A 27394-nucleotide genomic window follows, 5' to 3' on the forward strand; every position below is an offset into this window, starting at 1 on the left:
TTCCACCCCGATTGTATCAACAATCTTTAGAGCTTGTCCTATCCGATGACTTTCAAAATCAGTTTAGTTTAGTTTGATAAAGGAATATCACACTGGCAAAGTCTTACTGTGAGGCCAAAACACCCATATTCCGTAGATGCATCCAGACTGATCTCCGGCCGGCTAAAGTAATATTCCCCCTCTCTAATTCTTGCTCAATTATTTCTTGCAATTTTTGATCTGTGTCATCATTTATTTCAGCTTGCGTTAACCTTCTATACATCTTCATAGATTTCCGTATGATACATAATCTCTTGAATTCTATTTGATAACCATCAATTTTTAAAATCTGGTTTTAAATCAGTATGCAAAAGATATTATTTTAAACTGTTGAGATTGCAATACATACCGGTAGAATTCTTTTATCACTCAGACACTTAATCCAAAATAGGTAGGCAATTTCAACCCGCATAGAAGGTGTGTCCTGGCTATGGGTGTATTTTTTAAAATTTCATTCTCCAAGCTTGGTCATAAGAGACCTGCGGGAGGATTTAATACCCATTTCAGTCAAGAATGACAATACCTGATTAATTGTCTGATCTTGTTCAAAATAAAGCCGTTGGATCAAATCTTGATTTGCTGATAGTGCAGTCGCAACTGGTGATTGACGAAAAGTTGACATTTCGCGTGATAGATGATGACGGTGTGTATTTTAATAAAAATTATATGAAATTGATGGCAATCAGAATTGACAGTTTCGGAACAGTCAAATACATTGGAAATGGTAAAAATATGTCTTATATATACATAAATATGAAATTCTTTGAAATTCTATTGTGTTCTGTATTCACAGGGATATATTTTAGAAGCCGAACATAACCGACAAACCCCACCTTGTATCCCGTAATTATTTTCAATAATAAATGAAATATCTTCTGATTTTATATCAATTTTAATCTCATCAATCATTCTACGATGTCGGCAGTTGAATATTGTTCAGAAAGAGAAAAGACTATCCATCTGCAGACCACCGACAAAGTTTTCCGTTGTTGTCGAGAACGGGTACCACCACATTTACTTCTACCAGTCTCCCGTAATTCAACAAAAGTAAAAAGGGAACCAATAAAAACCACAGCCGGTGGTTCAGCATCTGCACCATCAACAGAAACCATGCCAAATAGAAGGGATAAAGGGAAGGGTAAAGCCTCACAAAATATTGAAACAATTCTTCTTCTTTCCAGCCCGACAAACTTACCAGAGAGGATTGTCAAAACAGGTCAGTAAACAGCCCGTCAGATTGTGGAACTTTACGGTCAAGGCTCAATTAGTAAAACTTCTACATAATCGAAAAAACAGAACTCAAAATTTGGTTTAGTGCCTGCCCTCACATCACCAGCCCCCGCTAGCAGACAAAGTACTCTCAAAATTACAGCTAGAGATTCCCGCAAGTTAGTGATATACGTTGGCTCTTTAAATGATAAATGGAGTTCATACAAGAATATAGGTAAAACAATTAAGTGTTGGAATGTCTTATTTGATTTATTTTAACCAGTTATATAGGTATATTATCAAAGATATTTGAGGACTTAGAAGAGCTCATTATCGATGACTCTGATTTTGCTTTCTGTCTCTTGAGCTCCTCTCCTAATTGGCAGGATGCTATCACCGCAGAGTCATTAGATATACATCAAGTCCTTGTGGCAACACATTTCCACCCTAAAGATGGACCCCATAGGTTGGAGGTCAGGAGCAAGCCAATAACCGTTAGAGATTTTCTGATGAATTTTCCTGGAGGGCCGTTTACAAAAATTGTTTTCTTAGTTAAATACCAAACAGAAGAACAACGGGCAATCAGGATCAAAAAAGAGGAGGAGGAAACACAAGAGTTTCTCACTGCTATATGGGCAAGAAGAAACAGGTTTGATTCACCGGCGGTTATCAAAAAGAAGCTTTCTATGAGAGTAGGAGAACAGGTATGTTATTTAATTCTATAGAATGGCAGCCGGTTCATATTAATTATCCTATAGGCACCTTCCTCAGAAGACCAACATTTTACCAGTGATTCCCCGTTGCCCTCTACTCCTACATTAAAAAGGGATTCAACGGCTTTGACTCCTGATCTACCTGAGGAGTCAAATTATTTACTTAGCTCTCGCCATTTAGAGTCCTCTCCGTCACCAGTTGGTAAAGATATTCCTTCAATACAACTTGAAGGGAATGCTATACAAGAGACCAGAAAATCTAATCGGCAACCAAAGAAGAGGAGGAGATTATATGAGGATAGTGATTAAACATTTTTGTCAATAGTTAAAACAATCATTTTATTTCTCTAACTACTAATTGTTATTCTAATCTAAACAACTTCGGGAAATCTTTTAAGATATTCCTTTTTGATGGCTTCATACATTGTTGAGACCAGACAATGTCTAAAACCGTACCAGTTAGTAGTAAAGTGTTCCAACTTTGTTCCCCTGATAAAACCAATTCCACCAAGCCTACAAACAAACTTCCTATTCATTTCCCTGATACAGAAACAGCTCCCGTGAACTCACCCATTGGTGCCATTACCGCCCATCCATCTTTTAAATCACCAATATCATAATGAGGTTCAGTAAACAGATTAATCAAACATGATCTCAATGAGAAACATTCCTGATCATCTATTACCCACTGTTATTTCTCCTCCTTTGGCAAGGCCGTAATCATTTTGACCCAAAGATCTCTGTTATCTTGGTCAACGGCACCAAGCAAAATTCTTTTGGCTCTGGTAAGATTGCCTAGTGAGGTAAAAAGGCGGGGGAGAACGAGATTCATGTGTTGAGATGTTTTGAGAGTATCTTTGGTGATGACAGCATCATCATTATAACCTCTTTCCATCCACATACCCCAATGGTAAACACCAGCCCATGACCAATCAGCCCAACAAAGATGAGGATTGGCAAGAAGCCAATTCTTGTACTCAGCATGCCTAATATCTTTAACACTGGGAATATCAGGTGGTTGGAGTTCAGCATACTCCTCAATGTTGTAAGTTGTAGACTTCAGAACCCAGTTCCCAATTTCAACCCCGTAGACCATCTCAAAACCCTTGCTGAAGTAGACAAACATGCGGGTGTAATTTTTATCAATGGCAAGATAAAAGGCACCGGAAACTGCAGGAACTTCAACTTGCTCATAAGTAAGAGCAGCCTTATTGATCTCCTTCAAACCCTTGTTAACATCTCAAGGGGGTGAGTAGCGAGTATTCCGCAGGGTACGAAGAGGATAATAGGAGACGGTATGGGAACTCGCAATAGGGGTATTACGGGACTCGAGCATTGGTAAGGTTCGACGGAGCACGAAGAAAGCGAGGCGGTGGTCTTCTTAAAGAAAGAAGAGAACAGTGATATTGTATAGCAATAGACAGCGTAGATACAGAAGACGTTGCGTAAAGAAAGAAGAAGAAGAAAAGGAACACAAAATACAAACAAAACCCCCCTTAATATACTCAAGGAAATCTCAGCGATGACAAATCCAACATGACTCATACATTAACAATCAACAGAACCCGGTAGAACCCAACAGAACCTTTCTGACTAATCCGACTCTTCATAACCCCGTACCTCCACTAGTCGATCCATGAAATAACAAGAGTGCCAACTTTATTCAAAGATTGAGAGATATCAATGTCAAAGAATACCTCAATGACACTCCCAATCTTGCCCTTGAAAATCTTAAAAGACTTGGCCCCTTTGGCTTTGGCCTCCTCACAAGTAGTCTTCATACACTCAGAGAGACACATCCACTTGTTGATATCTCTTTCCAACTCCCGATCTCTATGTGATTTTTTGGGTTCAGCAGATTGACCGGCAGCTTGACCGGCAGCTTGCCTGTCAAGGAATGGTGTGAACTGTTTGGTGATGATATCAGCCAGCCGGTGGCTTTTGACACAGTCAGCCTTCTTTTGCCCTTGAAGGTAGGGAGGAGACTTGAGGGCGCCGGCTTTGGTGTGCATCAGGGCGGGATTGGTGAACTTAGGCATTGCTGTAGTCAAATTAGCACCGGCAGCAGTCTTGCAATGCAATAAAAACTCACAAGTGGTCAGGAACAGGTGCTGGTGGGGACAGGTACTGGAGTTGGCGGCAACGGACTTCCTCACCAGAGGTTAAGTGAAGCCGGTGTGCAATAAACTTCCCTACCAGAGGTTAGGTGAAGTGGTCGTGTACGGGTTCTGGTGAAGGGCGGAGTGCTGGTGGAAGGGCAGGGTGCTGGTGAAGGGCGGGGTGCTGGTGGAAGGGCGGGATGCTGGTGGAAGGGCGGAGTGCTGGTGGAGGGGCCTGGTATCAGCAGCGGACTTCCTTACCAGAGGTAAAGTGAAGCCGTGCAATAAACTTCCCTACCAGAGGTTAGGTGAAGTGGGCGGTGGTGTTCGTGGGCTGTGGTGTTCCTGGTTGGTTGGTGGTTGGTGGTCGTTCGTGGTTGGTTGGTGGTTGGTGGTCGTTCGTGGAGTGTCGCGCTGGTTGCCAAAACCCCGAATTCGCTAATTGCACTTTGGTAGTTATGAGCCGCCGTAGATAACCAACGGAGACAGCGAGGGTTAGGGTTGCAGCGATATATCGTAGTCGCTTAATTCTCGCGGGCTGTGATTTAAGCTCAGCCTTGCCAGCGCCTAACACTTCATCATATGGAGTGTGGAGGCTCCCCGCTCTACCTTCCAGAATCCCTTCAATATCAACCCGGCGCCTATTTACCCCACATGCACAGTAACAATGGAAGTTGGCGCATCTATAGTCGGTTTACTCTCGGCAGGGGCGAGCATCGCCATCGCGATAAACGATTTCGTAACTAGCTGCAATAATGCACCACTTTTTGCGCAGTCGATTCTTCACGAAACGCTCGAATTTGGCTACGCCCTTGAGAAATTGCAACGTTTAGTCGTAGGACCACAAGCTAACGCGCTCCACCAGTCAAGGACATCAATGATTGATGTCAACCATCTTTCATTGACACTGGTTGGATGTGTTTGCACGTTTTCAAAACTTGAGAAGGAGATTCAGCGCATGAAGCTTAGCGGTAAATTTGGCATCTTGGATCGTGTGAAATGGTCCTTCATAGAGCGAGATGTTGGCTTGATCATCCAACGCATCCAGAACCACAAAATGTCCTTGATGCTGATTCTCACTATCCTGAAGTATGTGTTCAAGTTTATTTTCTACATCTTCCTTGTGCGCTGAGTGATTTTAAAAAGCGCCCGACTGATTTTGTTAATTTTTCACGTTCTGCAGCGGATCGGCCACCGAAGTAGCCAGCAGTCGAGAGAGTCTTGATACGCATCTGTCCAGAACAATGTCCGATGCTCCAGGTTCCATGCTTATTGATGATGACTCAAGCTCAGTCACGAGCAACTCCAGCCTTTCCCGGAAGTTATACCGCCATGCTTTCGAGTCCACACTGTTTGTTAGTCGTCCGTATGTTAGAGGGAGGAGATTCGACGATGCTCAATCGGCGCTCTCTATTGCAACGTCACAGCGGCCAAAGGGGTGGTGGTCTTTATATACCGCAAAGTCCAACGATTCAGTGTTTTCTTTACCAGTATCCGTCACAGCAATCTCGGGCACGAGCCTTGCTGATATACCATCTATTTGTAACTTATCATTGCGGGTGCCCCCTGATGCCCTATTGAACTCTCGTCGGGACCCCTTCAAGCCCAGAGACCCCGGAGACCCTTCCTCTCCCCGTCCCAGTGGCTCCACCGATCACGATAGACTGACTCCGAGGAATGATACTTACCACTTAATTTCATTCCGCCCTTTTCTGCTTAAAGCTGCTAGCAAAGGGCTTGATACAACAGTGACAATGCTTCTAGACAACACAGCAGATATGACTATTGAAAAAACGCAGCGTCACCTGGATGATGCGCTACACGAGGCGGTGGTGAATGGGTGCGCACAAGTCATACGTGTGCTGCTGGAGCGAGGGGCACATTGGTCATCGAGAGTAATCGGTCATTTTACGGGATCATCGCTGCTGAGTGCGCTTAAACACGGGCAGAATGAAAAGACTGAGCTCTTACTAGAAAGGGGTGCCAGTCCGGCGATTGAAGCACGGGATTCAAGTGGATCTACGGCTCTGGATGTAGCGATTAAAGATGCGAGAAGTGATGTGATAGGGTTCCTATCAAATAGAGATTCGGCTGCTAAAGGAGTTGATGGAGATGGATATGCACCACTACATCTGGCTGTGCGCTATATACATAGCGAAAGCATCGTGGAGCTCCTTCTGGACCGAAACGCAGCGATTGAGGCAAGAACCACAGGTGGATATACACCCCTACATCTGGCGGTGAAATATGGCATGGTCGGGGACACCGTAAAGTTCCTGCTAGCCCGAGGGGCGGATATCGAGGCAGAAACCGGTATACATGATAGAGCTCTACATCTGGCGGTGGCGTCTAAGAATGCTGAAATTACGGAGCTCCTACTGGACCAAGGCGCGGCGATTGAGGCAAGAGATAAAGAGGGATGCACACCCCTACATCTGGCGGTGAAACATGGTAGGAAGGATACCGTAAAGCTCCTGCTAGACCGAGGGGCGGATATCGAGGCAGAAACCGATACACATGATAGAGCTCTACATCTGGCGGTGGCGCCTAAGAATATTGACATTACGGAGCTCCTACTAGACCAAGGCGCGGCGATTGAGGCAAGAAACAATAATGGACACACACCCCTACAGCTGGCGGTGATATCTAGCGACAGGAGGGCTATAAGGATCCTGCTAGACCGAGGGGCGGATATCGAGGCAGAAACCAATACACATGATAGATCTCTACATCTAGCGGCGGATAAGTTTGAGATTACGGAGCTCCTACTAGACCAAGGCGCGGCGATTGAGGCAAGAAACAATAATGGACACACACCCCTACATCTGGCGGTGAAACGTGGTAGGAAGGATACCGTAAAGCTCCTGCTAGCCCGAGGGGCTGATATCGAGGCAGAAACCGATACACATGATAGAGCTCTACATCTGGCGGTGGCGCCTAAGAATATTGACATTACGGAGCTCCTACTAGACCAAGGCGCGGCGATTGAGGCAAGAAACAATAATGGACACACAACCCTACATCTGGCGGTGATATATAGCAACAGGAGGGCTATAAGGCTCCTGCTAGACCGAGGGGCGGATATCGAGGCAGAAACCGATACATATATTAGATCTCTACATCTAGCGGCGGCGTCTAAAATTACGGAGCTCCTACTGGACCAAGGCGCGGCGATTGAGGCAAGAAATAAAGAGGGATGCACACCCCTACATCTGGCGGTGAAACGTGGTAGGAAGGATACCGTAAAGCTCCTGCTAGCCCGAGGGGCGGATATCGAGGCAGAAACCGATACACATGATAGAGCTCTACATCTGGCGGTGATATATAGCAACCTAGACCGAGGGGCGGATATCGAGGCAGAAACCGTTACATATATTAGATCTCTACATCCAGCGGCGGCGTCTAAAATTACGGAGCTCCTACTGGACCAAGGCGCGGCGATTGAGGCAAGAAATAAAGAGGGATGCACACCCCTACATCTGGCGGTGAAACATGGTAGGAAGGATACCGTAAAGCTCCTGCTAGACCGAGGGGCGGATATCGAGGCAGAAACCGATACACATGATAGAGCTCTACATCTGGCGGTGGCGTCCAAGAATATTGACATTACGGAGCTCCTCCTGGACCAAGGTGCGGCGATTGAGGTGACAAACGAAGATGGATATACGCCTCTGCATACTGCTGTGTTAAATGGAAAGACGGATATCGTAGGTCGCCTGCTAGATCAAGGTGCGGACATCGAAGCAAGATCCCCGACCGGACGAACACCGTTACATTTCGCCGTCAGCTTTAATAAAGAGGGAATTATCAAGCTTCTACTTCGTCGTGGAGCAGATGTAAGGGCGAAGGATAACGCTGAGGATACCCCCTTAGATCTGGCAACGTCCACGACTGGGAACAATGATATTATGCGGCTCCTCTTGCGCTCGGAACCAGCTACAAGTGCCGGTACATCATCAGCTCGCTCAAATGTAGCCTGAGGTATATATATATACGACTAGCGGCTGCCCAGCTTATGACTGCGAGTTGCCGAACAACAATTTGGCCCCTAAATTAATTCAATCCTACCAGGACCCTCCGCCCAGCTATAACTTTCGCCAAAGAAATGATATATTGTTCGGATTTAGTTATTTCTTTTGTATGTTCTGATACTTACATGTTTTTTCGTGTTCTCTACCTCCCTTTCAGTTCAAGTTAAGCATAATAATTCTGTTTATCTTGAGCTAATCGCGGGAGGCTTATTATCTTTCTGGTCTCTGATCATTTTCTTGCTCAAGTGTGGAATCAGCTTTGGCGGCTACGGGTAAAGCAACTGAAAACCCTTCGTATATTCATTACCGCCTATCTGTTTCTAGAAACTAGCAATCATATCTAGCTTTCCCCTCTGTGCCCCGACCGCTGATTTCAGATCATTAGGGACTATCCCGCTGTTTGTGGCTACAATTTTCTTTCAAGCTGGTTTCCTCGCTGTGTTTGGTCAGCTTTGGGGCGTTGGTTTGTTATGTTTTAACTGGCGTTTATTCATTTTCTATAATATATGAAGTTTCCTTTTCCTCCTCCTCATTACCAAATATCCTCCAGCACTATTTATGCGATTTCCTTTTTTCCAAGCAAGAAGGACCGGGTTGAGCCCGGAGGGGAGAGTGTAAAAACTGCTAAGGTATCCAATAAGTCTCCTCTGGATGCTGTTGTATCTGTACGTGTGATTTTACTAGCATTCTCGTCCGATTATAGCAAATGTTGTTTCTCATCTACTCATCTATATATATGCATTTTGTATATCATCCGTTTATATATATATATATAATCAGAGTTGAAAACCATTGGGTTTCAGTGAATTATCACTGGTCCTTATGGTTACTAAGTGGCTAAAAAGGACACCGTGTAACATGTGATGTCGAAGGCTTTCGGCACGTTTTCTTAATCACAACTCATCACTCGTCACTCATCAAGACCGCCTCCACCCTCTTTTTTTTTTTTTTTTTTTGTTTAATTCATTAATTCGCCTCTACCCTCTCATTGACGTAAAGTTCCGCACCCTCATTACTACATATAATTTTTGAACCTTGCCTTTTTCTCCAATTACAAAGTGGAGTCTTAGCCCCATATTGTGCATACTGCACAAGTGTCTAATCTTTTGAGATTCCAGGAAACCTCAGTTCATGAGTTTGCGGTTGTCGGCGGTGGGGTTGATCATGAACTGTCGAACTGGCGGAGGGCCCGTTTGGCTGGTATATATGTCGGTATCGAAGCTCCATCTATTAGCGGCTCCGTTAGACAAGATAACCAGCTACTTGCTAATGGAGTTTGGGTCTCTCTACCACCGGAGAGAAATGAATCCGTAGATTGTGTTAGCACAATGCATCGGTAATGTGCTGATCATGGAATTGTGTAGGGTAATGTGTTCCATTATATATTGTATATGGTAATGTATCTGGTAATGCATCGGCAATGGGAGGGCAATGAATCGGCAACGGGAGGGCAATGCATCGGCAATAGGAGGTCAATGAATCTGGTAATGCACCTGGTAATGAATCGGCAATGCTTCTGATAATGCATCTGGTAATGCTTCTGGTAATGAATCGGCAATGCTTCTGGTAATGAATTGGAAATGTGTCAAATGAATCGACTTTCTCAAAAAAATATGATTTGACTTAAAAAGGATCTGAACCTGTGAACTCCTAATCCTTAGCAGACACTCCACCATATCAGCCATATAACATTTGTTATACCTTTGACCTTTAAGAGTGCTATATATCCAGCAAATATGGAGAGAAATGCATCATGGAAATGCATCATGAAAGGCATCATAAAAGCATCCGGAAAATAATCCAAAAAAGATATCAGAAAAGGCATCAGAAAAGGCATCAGGAATGGTGTCCCAACAGTAAATGCATCACCGGTCAATGTAAATGCATCAGCTGAGTCATTTACTAAAATCCTCGACAATAAATGTGTCACTGGTCAAAGTAAATGCATCAGCTGATTCATTTACCAAAAGCCTCGACAGTAAATGAATCCATGGATCGATTTCCTCCACTGTAGGATTTCAGAAATGCATCATTTGATGCATCAACTCCCGTAGTAGAGTCTGTTAGGCTGCTAAACACGAGTTAAAACTTTAGGACCTGAAAGTATTTAGGTACCTACATGCCCCCTTCTTTTCAAAAACTCTGTTTCAACGCTCTAACCGTGTTATAAATTACTTGACCAAACACAAAACTCTTTCTGGCAAAACCGAATTTCGAAGAAAGTGAAATGGAGATGTGTGGTCGTCATACAAATCTGCCTCCATTTCGACTTGCAGCCAAACGGACCCTTAGGCTTGTTTCTTGAGGGCTTGACTAAGTAGTAGGGTGTAGCGAAAAGTGATCAGAATCTGATAAGACAAATACAAGTATTCACCGCAACATTCACTTATGAGATTCTGATCACTTACCCTCAACGCCTGGTACATGTAGTTTACGCCAAGGCTTGAGTCTTACTGGCCAATCAGGAGAGGGCTGGGCATGAGCTAGGCAGATGCTAATCGACTGAGTTACGTTTCAGGAGAATTCCAAACAAGACTATTACAAGGAAAACGATCAGAACACCAGCGAGGAAAACAAGAATAGATCATCTTTATTTGGTACCGCATTCAACAAACATTTTGAGGCGTTAGAGCTACATGTACTTCTGAATGTTTGAGTACTATTGCTGGTTTTCGTAAACAGGCTAATTTCAGTTGGGAGCGCGAGAAAATAAAAATGATGTGTTTCTACATGAAGTCCAAACTACTTGTGCGTGATCCCGTTTCAATCCACGAAGGGCGCGTTTGGCTGCCGGTCGAAAAGGAGTTATAAGAGGCAGATTTGTATTGCAATCACATAACCTCATTTCATTCTTCCTCTCCATTTCGCTATTGTAGCTATAGCGAAATTGCAACCTCAAAGCCCAACAAAAAACAACTAATCTTAGCTGGGGTTTAGCAGCCAAACAGATATATCCAACCTCCGGTTCCAAGAATCTCTGCCCTAAAGTATAGTGCGATTAACGACATTAACAATATTATACCCCCTAGTGTGAATTATGGTTGAAATAAACCAATAAGAACACATGCTTACACCCTTTAGCGGTTAGATGGTTTGAACTATCTTATCCGTAACATAGTGTACTTTATAACCTGAATTATCTCCTTATTTTATTCTAGCCCGTTACACAAGTTAATTCAGTTATGCCTGCTCCGATTCGTTACTATGGAAACATACACAAATCTTAATTAGAAATTCGTAGCAAAGCTCTTCTAATTTCCTACGGCCTTCCCAAGGCCTTTGGTAGGGATATTAGCTAACTTCTTGCTAGTGTCGAATCCAATTTGTTGCTTTGGATTATCCACCAGCTGTTAAACCTCTGAGCACTTTGCAAATTTGACATGAATAGTATTTACTATTTAGTTTGTCAGACTTTTATGTGAAAGGAATGCCCTCACAGAGAAGGTCATGTATTTCCTTACATGGTCTTTCATACTCATTCGATGTATCCTTTGAATTAGAATGTTGATTGGGAGGCTGTCCCGTAGATCTGTATATATACTCTTTAAAACCCCTCTGTATTGGCTTGCTTTGTTAGGCAGTGTATCCCTGTATCCCTTACCTTTACTGAACCCATTAAATATACTTCACAGGAATAAGCTTGATTAGACTAGGGCAATCTTTTATTCAGACGGGCTGGCTAAGTGTCAGTCTTTCTCTGGAAGGCCATTTGGATGTTCGACAAAATGAGAAATAAACATAAAGTGACAAAATCGAATCTCTGTGAATTCTTCACAAACTTTAAAACAAGATCACCAAATTCAGATACACTTTGTCTAAAGTATACGTCTAACAGGATTGCCTTCCTTAGGGGCCTCTTGCCGGTACTTACGGGGCTTACGGCGCCGCCTAATGACTAGTATTTCCCGTAGCAGGAACTTCAATGGCCCTCTTTTTGCCATATCGCGAGGAAAAAACAACTCATTCTCTATGGTATAATCTCTCAGGGCTTGCAAATCCAGGAAAAAGGTGAAGGGCTTTCCTGTTCGCATATAGTGAAGCAAGTCGTAAATATTGACGTTCAGCGGTGCTAGTCTCTTTAGGGGTCAAGATTTCAGAGGTCAATACTCCATCGATCGAATATGTCAGAGGGCCTTCATTACTCACCCTTCGACACAACAACATGCTTCCCGGGATGGGGTCAACTCCCAACAAGAGACAGAGATTCTGCCATGTTCCAACATCTTCATCGTCGGCGCCAAACGTTATTTCAAACTCGTCTCTAAATGCAAGAAAAAACTCGGTCTGTGCTGCTTCGCATTCGATTCTGAGCTCAGGAGTGTTTTTCTCCTCAATACCGTAACCGAAACAATTGATATCTTTGAGATCCCACCCCTTGTGCTCTGTCAAGCGTTTGAATTCTGCCATTGGATTTCCCCTAGGGTTATAGGGAACGTCCGGATACTGCGCAAAGAACAGGTCCACCTCCCCCTTGAACTCCAGCTCGAAAGCTTGCTGAAACTTATGGAAGGCCGCCAGAGTGTCTGCCTCATCCCAGCCCTTCAACGTCCTCAACCTGTCGAGCTGGTATCTTGGTGAGCCGTCGCTATCGTATTCAATGAAATCTTTGTGGTGCTTGAAGAAATATCTGTGAACAGGAGACTTTGTTTCGTCCACAAGCGTCTTGAGGAACGTTCTCCGGGCCGCTTTGTATTCATCACTTGAGTTTTCCCATTTCTCTGCTTCTTGGAGGCGACGAAAGTCTGTTTCGGGTGGCTTTTCCGTGTCGCGGACGAAGTTCGGGAAGGCTGCAAAAAAGGGTTTTAGTAGTGGGTGATTTGCGGACTTTTTTTTAATCTCCCCGACGGGACCAGATAGTGTTGCTTTCCTGGCGACGATAGACGTTATTGCTTTCTTGCCAGCAGACGTTGTTAGTTTTTTATCGGTAGACGTTGCTACTTTCTTGCTGGCAGACGTTGTTTTCTTGCCCTTGGAGTACCTGAAGAACGCCGAAACTGAGAAAGAGCGGAATTGGAACATTGGGCAGTGGGTCTGAACGCTTGAAACTTCTGGATGTCTATAAAGGGAAGATCGAATTGCAAAGGTACTCCCTTTGCTAGCTGCGTATACCGTGTAGCTAGAGGGGCGATAGCCCTCACCAAGATTTGTTGTTAGTATCTAGGGTTAGGGTTACACAGTACTATTCAGGCCGCCCATTAATCTCTTGCCCAGCCTGCCCAGCCTGCACAGCCGACTCCTTTCAGAGCCTGCGGCGGGGGTTGGGGGTTGGTGCTTTGCTGGAGATCTACTGCGCTGTCAATTATGAAAAGGAAACCTACATGCATGTCTGTTGTATGTACATATATATGTTGAAGTCGAGCGTCCATGCTACCTATCAGTATATATCAGGTACGAACGGGTTGACTAGGGCAGGAAGAACGGGTTAGGACGAGTGAGGATGGGTGATGCTTACAAGGGTTGTGGTCACGACCTCTCGATCTCTTCTGTCTTTTCCTTCTCTCTCACTTCTGTATCAAGTACGAGCAAATCAATAAAAGCTTTCATCGTTCTCAACAATATATTCGCGGTCCCTTGAATTAAGAGCCATGGGATACGAACAACAATCGATATCTGGCCGTACAAATATTATATACCGCATTTATTTGGACGAGCCCGCAATCTGGCCATCGGCTACTATAGGGTTTAACAACTGACTCCGCTTTGGGAAGAGGGCCGCAAACCTAACCCTACACCCACTTCCTGGTACTAGTCACAAATGAATGAGATCTACTTGGAGATTCATGCTCGGGAAATCTTCAGTTTTTAATTAGCTTATATCACGTTGCACTGAGGATATGATCCTACATCCCAGAATATACTACACAGTACCTTTCCTACCGTTCCAGTGAGAGGATAGATGAATTATTACACAGGGTAGGAGGTGCGGGGCGCTCTCAGTACGATACATATATAGATCTATATATTATATATAATTACAAGTGTAGTGCGACCTCCGGCCGCAATATGCATGTAGTGAGTAAATAGGATTCCATAGTTCACTATAATTCTAATACAATGTCAGTCTCAAGTTGCCCACCTAGATTTGCTAAAGCCCGAGAGAGTGAAATAATACTGTCAAATCTATCTACGAAGTCAATTGTCTATGATATATATATCAGTTCTTTCTTCTCAATAAAGAGCTTTAAATATATATTAATATATAGCTCACAAGAAGGTATATGTAGTTTTACTCTCCTCGAGATGGTTCAAGGTTGATATATATAAGACTACCTGCAGTTTGCCCTTTCTAATATATCAACTCCCTTCCCTTCCCGGGTATCGGTAGTAGTTCTTTGTGGTATATATGCAGATTATTCAACCAATCATAAATGTTCCTGACCACGCCGATGAAGACTATACTGTTTAGATGTAACCAAAAGAAAAATCACTAATAAACAAAAATCAAAGCCCCTCTGCAACCATCCCTCAAACGCCTTGTTCTACTGTTCCTCCCCTTGAATTCTTCAATAACACCATACTACCTCCCCTCACTACATACCTCGAGGTCGACTCTCACCTCCCTCCTCTCCTCGCCCTCCTATCTCTTTCCTTCTTCAAACATATCACCAGCGTCGCAAACACCAACGCGATGTCCAACCCAGCTCCCCCATCCACTGCCAACACACCACCCAGCAGCCACGTCCCCCTCAAGACATACCTCGCCACCGTCACCTCGTTCCCCTCGGCATCCTTAATCACCAACTTGGTCGGGGCCAGTAAGTCCCACTTCCACTTGTACATCCTGCTGTTATACACAAAGCTCATCGTACTGCTCATAATCGCCTCCTGCTTGACGGCCACCTCTGGGTGCGTGTTCCCGTCAACCCACTTGACCGTCGCAAGATAGGTCTCCCAGATCGACGCATGGATCTCTAGGATGTTCGTCCCCGCCGGCGTGGACACCAGGGATGTGCTGGAGAACCGGGTAGGTTTTGTGCATGCCAAGAACGGGGGACTGGTGGCCAGCACGGTCTTGACGGAAGCGTCGACTTCCCGTTTGAAGTTCTTCGTGTCTGCAAGGGGGGCAGTAATGTTTGGGGTAAGATCATAGGCAGAGCATGACTTTAGAGAAGGGAGCATCGGCGGAGGGGTTATATGCAGGATGTGGGTTGGCGTGAAGTTATCTGTAGTTGCCATTTTCAGTGGCTTTTCGACGTATGACTTGAGCTTTTCGATGCAGTTGTAGAATCGCATGGCCTGGAGGGGATTTTCACCTTCGAGATATAGCGGGGAGATTTTATATTCTCCAAAATCATTGTTTTTCTTTCTGCGCTTAGACTGCGGCTTCGCCTTGTGATCATCGTTCTGTGGTACTAAGATCTTGAGGCTTGAAGTTATACGAGTTTTATGTTTGCTTTTTTTCGTGCGCTCGAGATCAACACCCAATGAGCATGAAACATCTTTCCACACTTTAAATACTACATAGCAGGAACACAGCAGATAAGCTCCAAAAGGCGTTCCTGGTAGAATCGCTATCAGATTGTGCTCTACAGTGTGCAATATGAAATTTTACGATAAGAAATACTAAGGCTCCGTTTGGACGCACCCTGGTTTATTTTGCTGTGTTTTCACTTCTGTAGAAAATTTCAATAAACCGAGAATAAACCGAATCCATGGAAGGTGACATTAAACCAACCTGTTTGGTTGTCAGTTTAAAATAAGAGAAACTTTACCTGTAATGGCCTAGTGCCAAAATATCCACAATTTTTTTTTTTTGGCTTTTATATTAATAAAAGAGGGCGACAGTTGTGAGAAACTTCAAATATTGCAATTGAAGTTAGTGATATGGGGGTGGGTGCGTGGTGTTGCCACTTGCTCCGGTTTATTTTTCAAGATTCACCTGTTTATTGTGGTTTTCCAAACACCCAGTTTATTTTTCTTTCTATGACAATAAACCCAATAAACCCAATAAACAGGGTCATCCAAACGGAGCCTAATATTGGGACATGAGATACGCAAAGCCCAACGCCAGCGCATTATTTCAGCTCGCCGGCTGAACCAGTCTGACTTTCAATTAAGCCACGATTAATATCTCAGCTCTTGAATATGAGTTTTATGCTTTGTTTTTTCTGCGATAACATGCCATTTAACGACATAAGCCATCACTCGGTACCTTAGTTCCGCTATGCACGTCCTAACCGAAGGTATGCGGTAATAAGGACAGGATATGCTTAGCGGTTTAAGGGATACTCTGGCAGTATGAGATACACGTGGGCAGTATAGAAAGTACGATGACAGTATGAGATATACTGTTACAATATATGAAATACTCCTGTGACAACACACACCATATAAAATCTACAGGTTACAACCTAAAAATTGCCTTCGAACATGGTTGGTGTGTTTATTAGCACGACGGAACTCATAATCTCACTCCAGAGCCGCTTCTAATGGGAATCAGTAGCTTGCAATTGCAGATGCGATCGGACTGGGAAATCCGGATAAAAGAACTCAAAAATAACCACGACGAAATCCGTCTTTGATTTAACAAGGTACCCCTACGCACTCGTATTTCTAGTACCTTTCGATCCGCGGTATAATCTATCTAGTCCGCCCCCCCCCCCCCCCCCCCCAAAATTCCCAACGAAAAACCCCCAGGCAGAAAGGCCTAAAACAGACCTATAAGCAATCGATATAAAAAAGGTCAACTGTCGATTTCCCACTTACTAATCCGCCTCCAGCTACAATAATTCCAAGGATTCCTTCCCATTTCGTAGATATCCTAGCAGTGCGTCGTCAAGATCATAATTAAAAACACTGTCTTTCCTTGTATAAAGGCATCAACTCTTACCTTTGACACTTTTCTCATGCTCAGTCTATCATCCACTCGTTGTATACTGGCTTCGAGCGATGCCTTCACCTAGAAAATCAGCCGATTCCGTGATTCAAACTCTACCTTTTTGGGGGTTGGAGCGAGCTCTCTTAGTCTAGATATTGTCCCTTCAATCTCAGGCACTCCATCCTTCCCGGTAGTACTGTGAAGCATGCGATGTCGATTGATCCCGTGGTCGCACTCCTCGGCTGGATTCTTGAGTGAAGGACCCCCTGTTTAACGAACAGCCTAAGCATCTTGTCTTGACAGCACGTTGTAGCCATAACCAACCCTCTCCATGTCAGCAGAGAAATTTGCAAGTGGACTGAGGAGGACCATCACTACTATCGTCGAGAAAGCTCGGTAGAGTAAGAACCAGTGGCGGAAGTGCGTCTTCGTTATGATACTGCCATTACTACGTTGTCCGGAGCTTCTGACGTACGTAACTCAGCTTCCCGCGAGGCGCTCCTGTCCGCCCAGCTAGCCCCTCCGTTACCTATTCCACCATGCTGAGGTATACCCTCACTCTACCCCTATTGTTACATTTAGTATTTCTCCATTCCCACACCCCCAAGAATCCTTCCAGCTGAGATATCAAATCTCAAGGGCCCAACCCCACTTCTACTCGAATCCACCCCGTCGACTGAACCGTCGATGAAACCTTTTTAAATGGGTGTGCGACGCGTGCAGCGGCTACAAGCATGGACTCATGGATGAAAATGTGCTCGGAAAATCTAGTCTTGAGGCTCTACCTGGCGCGCCAGGTTGGAGGTCCGAGGAGAGAGCCTCTTGGCACGCACCGCAGCAAGCGATTTCAAGTAAATATGATCATTGACACCCAACGCCACTACTGGTAATATCCTACATAATTTCCAGGATTAATGTTTCGCTCAAGATTCTGATAATACCCGGTGTGTCAACATTAGAAAAATAGCTTTTAAACAGTGGGTAATGACATCCCAGCAGTAGGAGTAGTGATCTGAGATTGGTAACGCCCCAACGGCAACTGCTCGACACCAACGCCTTCAAACTGCACCATAACCAAAACCAACAACCCCTCAACCAAAACAGGGCCAGAAACCCACAAAAAAGAGGGGATAGAGTTCAGTATCCAGGATTCCCACATGGTCACCCACTGCAGTACTAACTGGACGATATGTTGCTTGTGTATGGCAGAGCAGACGGGATGCCCAATTTTCAACATTCTATGACTGAACACGTGATATTGGAGGGTCTAAGGGGATTTATATCACCAGTCTTGGTATCACGGGCTATTGGTGGGTATGGGACGAAGAGTAGGATTATTTATTGTGCGTGGTATGATTTCTACTAAACCCAGACAAACTCATGCAGTACAATGGGCCTTCAAGTTTTTTCATGTAAACAAATGCAATGCGGGAAACAGCGGGAGCGGGTATGGAAATGATTGGAACACCCGCTTTTTCTTACACCTACAAAGCACACTCTCAACAGCTACAACACCCCAAAACTCACCACCGTGGGCCCCCTCCCCACTACCAAAACCCGCCGTCCAACGCAGCCGCCACCTGCTCTGCCACAACCTTATGCAACGCCGATGACGCTACGCCCACAATCAGCGCTCTCCAGCTCCCCAACCAAAAAAAAAAAAAAAAAAAACAGGCGCAATTAAGAGAGAAAGGAGATAACTCACGATGAAAAGTATCATACCACATGCACGTACTCGCCTGACACACGGTGGTCGCATCCGCATATCCATACGCCGTCGGGTTAGAAATGACCTGATTAAACGGCGCCTGGGTATCGAACTGCCACACCGTCGTCCCGGTCGTACCCGCCTTCCACGTCGCGGCGCGGGACACCAGCTGGCTGTTGTAGTCGGCGATCTGGGCGACCTCGTTGGCGCGGACGGCGTCGGAGTAGACGAGCTGCGAGGGCGTCTTTTCGACCGCTGCAGATGGGGGGTTAGTTTTGTGTTTGAAGTGTGAGAGGAAGCTGGGGAGGGGAGGGGAGGGGAGGGGGGAGGTACGTGGAACACTCATAAACATGAACTTCCTAGCACCAACGTCATACAGCTGCTGTACGAGGTTAAAGATCTCATCCATGAGCTTTGCATGCAGCGCGGCCTGGTCGACGTCCAGAGAGTACGAGTTCCAGATATCGTTAATGCCGATCCAGAAGACAAAGACAGAGTCATCACTACTCCACGGCCCGCCGGTGCCGAGGTACTGCAAGAAGGTCGCGACCTGGGTGGTGAGCGGCGTGCCCCAGGACGAGACGATAGAGTTGTTGACGGCGGCGCCGCTGGACGCGAAGTTGTAGCTGAGCGCGACGACGGGGTTGAACTCGGTCACGAGGTAGCCGACCCAGTTGGCGCCGCCGGAGGTGGTGGAGCCGGGGAAGGTGGGGTTGCCCAAGGGGTTGGAGGCGCTGGGGGCGGTGCCGCCGACCCAGAAGCCGGTTGCAGAGTAGGAGTCGCCGCTGGGGGGGGTGGGGGTGGGGGTGGAGGTGTTAACAGTTGTTTTCTTATGACAATTGGGAGATTGGGGGGGTATATATATACTTACAAGCTGAATATGTATTTTACATCGCCGGCGGCAGAAGTACTGGTGCTCGAGGCGGAAGTCGTGGTAGTTGATGTTTTCAGAGTACTAGTAGTGGTAGTTGATGTTTTCAGAGTACTAGAAGTAGTCGTCGAGGCAGTCCCAGGGATGCACTTAATTGGTCACTCACTGTCAATGATATTCCCAGTACCACCCACGAGATATCAACCGGAGTTAAAGCTATATGGCTGGATGTCTCTCATACCTGGCTGTACCACTCGTTCTGCGCAATACAGGTCGAGCCACTGGCGCACGTTGTAGCGCCAGTGTATCCTACAGTCCTCACCAGTCAATCGGCATCTCTCCCCGTTCACGAGCCCAATCGCACTCCAATTGATTGAAGTCAACACCCACCAGAACCACCACACTGTCCCCACTGCGCCACCTGCCCCATCACCGCGGGCACCACCGCAAGTATCGCAATCGCTGGCAGAATCATTTTCGTCGTTCGGTAAGTGTCTAGTTCGATTCAATTGCAATTGATTACACTCGAGAGTCGCCGATTAGCCCACCAACAGACAGCGAAAAGCCCACCACTTATAAACTCCGCCCACAACGTACAATGCTATCGGCTGTACGGAGCGGGGGGAAAGGGGGGGAAGGATATGAGAGTGGCCCCAGGGTTACTACATGTATTCCAAAGGCCCTGTACTTGTTGTGGTAATATAATTATAATGAAGCGTACGTATATATATTACATAGGCTATTCTAGATCTGCGGTCGCAACGGTTCAACGTAACCCGCGGGCCCTACTTCCGACGCTTTCGGTGGGGTTTACGCAGGACCCGAGGGCGGGAGATCTCGAACGGCCGGAGCAAATCAAAGCTTGTTTCTGATATAACCAGGGGGAGAGAGAACGATGCTATATAGATACATGTAGTTGGCTATATATCCCGATGTCCCTAGAGCTTCTCTGGATGTATCAGTAGTATACGGTTCCTGGCTGGGCAGCGGAGTGGCTTTCGCTCATGCGAGTGGCTGCCTGTCAAGGCCAAGCCGCAGGCAGCCATCCCGGTAGAAAGTTGTATAAATAGCATGCGCAACGGTCCCTTAATCAAGGCCTTGCGACCTTCCTATCTCCGATTCGTTGTCGAAACACATGTCACGAGAGGAAGAAAGGCGCAGCCGCCAATTCTATTGCTGCTGCACACTGGACGCGCTTAAATAGACTAGCGACCCCCCTCCGCGGTCTCTCCCTCAACACAGTGAAGTACAATACCGGTACCTGCACTTCACATTCCTCACCTCCACCCAGCTAGATAGATATCATCTCTCCCCCCTTAATTCCCCCCCCCCTCCCCCACAAACACACAATGAGTAGCAGCAGCAGCACCCCCTCCCACCCCCGCGAGCACCCCACAACCCTCCGCAAGCTCCTCTCCTCCCCCTCCCTCACCCGCCCCAGGGACTGGTGGCGCTCCCAATGCCTCCTCTACGAGCTGTCCGCGCCCGCAAAGGGCACCATCAAGACGTACCGCGACGCCCTCGAAGCGGCCATGAAGCGCCCGGGCGGCCTTGACGGCGTGCTCCGCCCCATCGTGAAGGAGCGCAAGCTCGGCGGCAGCTCGTGGGACCCGCTCAAGAGCGTGGTGGGCGCGAAGGTGGCGAAGGTGAAGGCCGCCCCAAGAGACGGGGCAGCCGAGAAGAAGGGGGCGGGTGCGAAGGGGGTGGTGAAGACGCCGCAGAGGGCGCCGAGGACGCCGAAGCCGAGGACGGTGGTGAAGACGACGAGGGTCACGAGGAGTATGAAGGAGAGGAGGAGGAGGAGGTGGTGGGGAGTACGATGGACTTTGAGATGGAGTATGAGACGGAGTATCGCGAGCAGTTCCACAAGTTGAACAGCGAGGGGAGGGTGGATGATCACGTGAGACGCAGGAGGGAGTCACTGTTTTATGGCGTGGATGGAGAGTGAGCGAGCTTTGCAATGAGATTTTGTATGTACTAGGACGATTGACATATGTATCCCTCTCTCCCTATCTTCCTCTTTTTTTTTTTTTTTAATTTTTTTTTTATTTCATGTTTATGACACTCCTTATGACTGTGTTTGCTTTGTAGACTGAGTAAATGAATAAACAAATCACCTGCGGGCAGTAGAATCACAGACCGTCACTCACGACCGCATTATTACACTTCTGGAATAGGCATAGCGCTGATCGACACTAGTGACAGTGGCCAATCGGAACTGGTGTGTGCCTTACGCTAATAATAATCATCTGCAAGGGCTCGAGTATCTGCTACTATTACTATTCTACCCTTAAGAGGCTCCTGGTGCAGCTATATGTGCTGCTGTTATTCACACTCTGTCTCGGAGGCCTCCCGGTGTCGTTCCAGGGCGATGGTTCTAATCGCTATGCCCTTGATCACAATTCCGGAATGTCTTTGATTTTTAATCGGTCGATTTCAATTATAATGCTGTTCGAATCCATGCACCGCACTAGAAAACAACTCTGGGAGGCATTAAACTATGGTCAAAGGGCCTATCAACGCAATCTATAATCAATCCTTCTACCAATAACATATAACCTATAACCTATAATCTAAAATCCAAGGCCGTACCAAATCTCTGAACAACTAACAAATACCCCAATCATTCGACGCACAACTCCATGGATCCGCCAATCTAGTTAGTACATCATCTCGAAATCCCTCGTCCCCCTCATCCTCTGTCTCCGGAACGCAACAAGACGAGCCCTGTCAGTGTTTCTCCATCTGTATCTCTCGCCAGCAGAATCGTCATCTAGTGCTTCCTCCTCGCCGACCAATTTAACGCTGGGTCGGACGATGGCGGGAGGTTTATCTCCTGTAACGCTTGACTCCCCGTCTTCCGAGCCGGATTTATCCCCATTCTCACCTCCTTCTTCCTTGTCACTCCCTTCTCCCACCTCCACATCGATACCTTCACCACCATCCTCACCCACGGTTGCCCGATGATAAACCTCCTCCCCGTCACTCTTAACCCAGACGAACATCTCATCCCCCTCTTCCAAATCCCATTCTCCATCTTCATCATCTGCTTCATAACCCTCACTATCGCTATCTCCATCACTATCACTATCTCCATCATCCCTCACAAAGACCGATACGCCGCCCTCCTCTTGATCCTCGGACTCTTCAGTATCGCTCTCGTACCCCTCGCTGTCACTATCGGTATCAGCACCGGGTTTCTGTGGAGTGCGAAGCTTCTCGAGCTGCCAAGAGCGCACACGCTCTACGAGGGTGTCGTATTCGGCTTCGCTGTCGGTGGAGCTGACGTTGGAGATACGATTTTGCGGGCGGTTGAGGGTACGCGGTGTTTCTTCGTTGCTGGAGTAGTTGGAGCCGGTGGAGTTGGATACACTCAAGTAGGAATTGCTGGCTAGGGATGACATGGTGATTTTAGTTACTTTTGGTTGTATTGAAGATGTTGTGGATGTGGATGTGGATGTAATGGATAGTCCTGGAGGGTGGTTATGATTATATACTTGCGCGAAAGCGAAAGCCGTGTTGAAAACTATGATGGCCAATGTGGCGACCTTGAAAGTTGACCACGTAGGTTTCATAGTGTTGTTTTTAGAAGGTTGAAAGTGGTGGGATTTTGAATGCGACCCTTCTTGATAAATTTTGATGAAATATGCGGATGAGTCTGTGATATTACCGCCAAGGCTAGTAGTTGCGAAGATGGCAGTAAGGAAGATGTTGAGTTTTGAGGTCTGTGGTAGAAAATTGATCTGGTAGGTTCGCGATACAGCGAAAACTCCCCATACTGGTACTCTCTATAAATATTAGTTTTCGATAAGAGCACCGCCCTCAGACTTTTTTCTCATCGTAGTTATAAATTCTAGCTACCTCCAAGTGTACTACAAGGATACCCCTCTATTCCGGTCTGGAGATCCAATCCAAAAGTTATTAACCGTTGCAGAATGCTCCACCGCATCGCTTTTGAAACAGATTAGTCTCTTGCCAATATAGAAGACGATAAGATGTTTCCCGCGCATACCATCATGTCCCATCAAATTCTTTTCAGATTGAGCGCAACGTAACTCACCCTCGAACTCACTCCCAACTTCAAAACGCACCCCTCACAACCATCATGATCAGGACCCATCTGCACATCCTCCAGAACACACTTCCACATTCTCCACCCCTCCACCATGCAAAGTTCAAGTCCCCATGCCTCCAACCAATACCCAGCAAAGAACAGTCCGTATGTTCCACGCCTTTCAGAATTCCAGGCCGTATAAAGGGCATCCCTCCCAACTCCCACATCAAGTCACCCAACAACACACACAATCGCACGAACCAAATTAACACTAAACTTATCATCCAAACTATGAGATACGGCTCTTTTAGGGCCGTCTCTCTTTATAAACTCATGTATGCCTGGTACGCACTCCGGGAGATGGCCTCGGGGATGCGTAGAAATAGACCATCGAGAAAGAAGCGGTAAGGGCGGGGGGGTATGGGACATGCGGGGCGGCCGGGGGTGACAGGGCGGTGCTTCCATGGTTTTATAGAGGAAATCGCTTAGTGGTGAGAAATTAAATGTGGTTTGAGATAAGTAGGGGATCGACTGCTTCTATCGGATGGATGAATCACCGGAATACAAGAGATGGTTGTCAACCTGACTTCAGGCCGAATGTTATCCTATGATGGAGTGGAGGTATGTGGAGAGTGTGGCGTTAGGAGTGAGCTGCCTAAGGCCACCTTCAAGTACTTGATTACTGACAGTACTAATCATGCCAAGAATGACTACATGGTATCCTAAGGATATAACTACACCTTGACTCCCGTCTTTTGAACAGCACGTTTTCTTTTCTTTTTTTGAATATTCCATTTCGTTTGCTGAACTCTCCTAAGTGTACTATCATTACAGTATGATCAGCATCTTGAATAGATTTAGGATTACTATACGTCTACTCTCAATAATCAGTTCCGCGCTTATATCAGATAATTTATAAGTACATTTACTTCTTATACCTATCAAATTGAGCCTGGTAAATTTACATATATCAATTGGTTCAATCAGGTCGTTACTTGCACCAGGCCAGAGTGTATGCATCTCCGTTTGCCTAGTCGATATTTGAGTATAATAGTCACTTCAGGTATGCAGCGCAGCTAGCAGTCAAACGAAAGTACGAATAGATACATGTAGTCATATAAGTGAGTAGAGAGAGCGCCAAAGGCGGTAATTCCGATGCATATCGATTGTCAGGCCGACATCAAATGTTAGAAGCCTCTTTCTCGTTTGATAGATGCGGGGGTTGTGATGTGTGGGGACGCACATTGTGTGCGTTGGAACCAATCATGAATCACATGAAGTCATAGAGAGGGCCGTGTCATTTCTGCGCATGCTCCTAGACATCACGATTTCCGCTTTGCGTTACGTTACGGCCCTGCACATATTCTTATTTGGCCTTAAGGTCTCAAAGACATGGTTGGTTTTGGCATTGCAATTAGGACCGGTCGACGTCAAGAGCTTATATATTATTCGCGTCGACCCCATATCGATAAAGGCCCCCCATCTATATATCTAAACCCACAGAGCCCACCTATTCTACTGAAATCAAGGATTGATCTCGATATCTCATTATTCAGTCCTCTTTCCAGCAGGATGTTTAGTTTTACAGCTAACACCACATCTCCTCCTCCTATTACCACGCTTCATGATCATGATCATCCTCCCGAACCTATGGACCTAGACACAGAACCCTCAATTAACAATACACAAGCTATTAAAGAAGAAGGAGCTTCTCAAGCTCTCACGCTTTATTCCTATCCGAACACAGAAGCCTCAATGGCCGAGACACAAGTTATCGAAGATTCCCAAGCTCTCACATTTTGCGCTAGCTGCTCAAAAACAAAAGCTTCAAAGACCCAGGGTACACAAACTATCGAAGAAGCCCCACGACTAGCCCTCAAGACCTATGTTGATCCAAACACAGAAGGTTCTAAGGCCAATGGTAATGAAGTTATTCAGGTCCCTGCTACACCACCACAACCCCTACCTCGTTGGCGAGCAGTCTGGAAAGTTCCATACTCAGGCGAAGCAACAGCTACCCCACCTCGACGCGATGATATCGACCAGCACCCCAAGAAAGCGCGGAAGGTCACTTTTTGCGGCCTACCGCCCGAGAAGGCCTCCAGCTCACGTGCACCAAAAAGGCCCCTACGCCGCAAGAAACACCACCGGCAGACAAACACAAACACGTCAAAGATCCCCGCACAATATCCTCGTGACACTACTGTGACTAGGGCATGGGGAAAGCTTGTCGCGACGGAGCATAGTGATGCGCCGTGTCACGCTTACAACACCATGTACCTTCTCGCAGCGTTTACCTCCATCGGGCGGTCACGATCTTGCACATACAGATTCAACTATCTGACAGTCTCCAGGGTCCATATTCGGATAATCTTGGCCGAATCGGATGATGCATGGCCCCTCGACAACATGGACCCGAAGAAATGGCGCGCACGGCCATCCATGCGGGCTTGGATCAATATTGAAGCATGCAATGGCTGCTTTATCAATGGGGAGAGGAAGATCAAGGGCTATATAGGCAGAATTTACAATGGAGATTTTTTACAGTTTTTCCAGCCTGACGGTGTCTTCACTTACGAATGCAAGCTCGCGATTGGTGACCACGAAAGACCGCGAACCTCGATTAATGGTGGCGCCAGGACATTTCTATATTCACCTCTCAACAGAAAGCGGAAACGAGAGAGAGACGAATAAGTGGGTGGGAGGAGGTGGAACTGTGGAAGCTGATAGGAAGAAGATTAATAGAGGTTCGATACCCTTGCCCAGAAGTGTTGTAGGATTTAGCTGTGTAGATACTGACAGAACGTAACCAGATATATCGGAGGTACCTTATCTTGGAATGTGTGTACCCCGTGGAGCTTCGATTCTTAGGCACCAGGGATGGATTGCGGTTATGTATTGCGGTTGTTTAGGGTGTTGGAAGTATCATAATATATATATCGTTAATTCTCACGTAGCACATGAAACGGCTTATTTATAGTCCATGCATATCCATTACTAGACTGTGAAATCTTCACGCCTGAAGCAAACATGGGAGGCCTTGACATCTTTAGTAACTATTCCCGGCTCATTGATTCCTCGAGAAGCCCTGGGTCGGAAACCCAAATATCGAGAATGCATAAACTCGACTCATGGCGTCCTATGGAAAAAAGTGGAGAAACCATTATACACCACTCATGTGCGGTACCACTGAGGTGCGGAAACTTGGATCAATTATGTTCAGAGGCAAATTCGTCATAGAAAGTGTAAGCCTAAGTGTAGAGATGGTAAATGTTTCGTTGGAAATTAGTGTTTACTTTTTATAGTACTGGAATAATCGTCCGAGTGATATACCATGATGCTAACGGGTGTCAGTTGTACGCACTTCCCTTAACTACAGTAGTAAAACCAGGGTGTTTCGGATCATGGCAGTATATCGTTTCCGTAAGGCCAGCTTTATTACGGGATTCTTATCATTACCGAACTCGTTGAAAGGTTCACTCCATACACTATTGCTTGATAAGAATGCCGTAGTACTTCAGTGTTGAGCCAAGCTATTTGATTTCTGGGCAAGCCTGCTCCGCCAGGACAGACACACCCCCATCCGACCCAGGCATGATAAGATCTGTGATTTTAACGCCAAGAAGGTTTCTAGAGTCAGCTCAGAACAACATTTTGACGCCAGCATCCTCACGATCACCAACCTGACGGCCTAGTGGGTTTATCATTTATCTAGGAAACCCACCAGCGATATGTCAGAGAAAAAGAGAAGTAAAAGAGTGAGTTCGGTACCGAGGATTCCCACATGGTCACCCACTGCAGTACTAACTGGGCGATATGTTGTTTATGTATGGCAGAGCGGACGGGATGCCC

The 27394-nt window shown here is 46.1% G+C and overlaps 9 protein-coding genes across 9 annotated transcripts; 4 read left to right on the forward strand and 5 right to left on the reverse strand.

Annotated features, from left to right (window-relative positions):
- Positions 1–1149: 1149 nt before the first annotated feature.
- Positions 1150–2270, forward strand: H6S33_002893 (uncharacterized protein; the record flags this gene model as incomplete). Its single annotated transcript, XM_044834751.1, has 4 exons — positions 1150–1255; positions 1355–1483; positions 1540–1952; positions 2007–2270. The coding sequence occupies 4 exons, from the start codon at positions 1150–1152 to the stop codon at positions 2268–2270; spliced, it is 912 nt and encodes a 303-aa protein (XP_044692100.1).
- Positions 2271–2652: 382 nt separating this feature from the next.
- Positions 2653–4000, reverse strand: H6S33_002894 (uncharacterized protein; the record flags this gene model as incomplete). Its single annotated transcript, XM_044834324.1, has 2 exons — positions 2653–3180; positions 3659–4000. The coding sequence occupies 2 exons, from the start codon at positions 3998–4000 to the stop codon at positions 2653–2655; spliced, it is 870 nt and encodes a 289-aa protein (XP_044692101.1).
- Positions 4001–4727: 727 nt separating this feature from the next.
- H6S33_002895 (uncharacterized protein) lies at positions 4728–8040 on the forward strand (the record flags this gene model as incomplete). Its single annotated transcript, XM_044834335.1, has 2 exons — positions 4728–5149; positions 5244–8040. The coding sequence occupies 2 exons, from the start codon at positions 4728–4730 to the stop codon at positions 8038–8040; spliced, it is 3219 nt and encodes a 1072-aa protein (XP_044692102.1).
- A 3866-nt stretch (positions 8041–11906) lies between these two features.
- H6S33_002896 (uncharacterized protein) lies at positions 11907–13110 on the reverse strand (the record flags this gene model as incomplete). The annotated part of the gene is made up of 2 exons (XM_044834346.1): positions 11907–12167; positions 12238–13110. The coding sequence occupies 2 exons, from the start codon at positions 13108–13110 to the stop codon at positions 11907–11909; spliced, it is 1134 nt and encodes a 377-aa protein (XP_044692103.1).
- A 1533-nt stretch (positions 13111–14643) lies between these two features.
- On the reverse strand, positions 14644–15324 carry H6S33_002897 (uncharacterized protein; the record flags this gene model as incomplete). The annotated part of the gene is made up of 1 exon (XM_044834357.1): positions 14644–15324. The coding sequence occupies one exon, from the start codon at positions 15322–15324 to the stop codon at positions 14644–14646; it is 681 nt and encodes a 226-aa protein (XP_044692104.1).
- Positions 15325–18456: 3132 nt separating this feature from the next.
- Positions 18457–19963, reverse strand: H6S33_002898 (uncharacterized protein; the record flags this gene model as incomplete). Its single annotated transcript, XM_044834368.1, has 6 exons — positions 18457–18524; positions 18645–18872; positions 18951–19446; positions 19509–19637; positions 19730–19797; positions 19879–19963. 6 exons carry the CDS (start codon positions 19961–19963, stop codon positions 18457–18459), a joined length of 1074 nt encoding a protein of 357 aa, XP_044692105.1.
- An 874-nt stretch (positions 19964–20837) lies between these two features.
- H6S33_002899 (uncharacterized protein) lies at positions 20838–21436 on the forward strand (the record flags this gene model as incomplete). The annotated part of the gene is made up of 2 exons (XM_044834379.1): positions 20838–21180; positions 21210–21436. 2 exons carry the CDS (start codon positions 20838–20840, stop codon positions 21434–21436), a joined length of 570 nt encoding a protein of 189 aa, XP_044692106.1.
- A 712-nt stretch (positions 21437–22148) lies between these two features.
- H6S33_002900 (uncharacterized protein) lies at positions 22149–22892 on the reverse strand (the record flags this gene model as incomplete). The annotated part of the gene is made up of 1 exon (XM_044834390.1): positions 22149–22892. One exon carries the CDS (start codon positions 22890–22892, stop codon positions 22149–22151), a length of 744 nt encoding a protein of 247 aa, XP_044692107.1.
- Positions 22893–25114: 2222 nt separating this feature from the next.
- On the forward strand, positions 25115–26236 carry H6S33_002901 (uncharacterized protein; the record flags this gene model as incomplete). The annotated part of the gene is made up of 2 exons (XM_044834401.1): positions 25115–25382; positions 25446–26236. 2 exons carry the CDS (start codon positions 25115–25117, stop codon positions 26234–26236), a joined length of 1059 nt encoding a protein of 352 aa, XP_044692108.1.
- Positions 26237–27394: the final 1158 nt, after the last annotated feature.

Source organism: Morchella sextelata (genome assembly GCF_020137385.1).
Source record: "Morchella sextelata strain SCLS chromosome Unknown scls_14, whole genome shotgun sequence".
Lineage (NCBI taxonomy): Eukaryota > Fungi > Ascomycota > Pezizomycetes > Pezizales > Morchellaceae > Morchella > Morchella sextelata.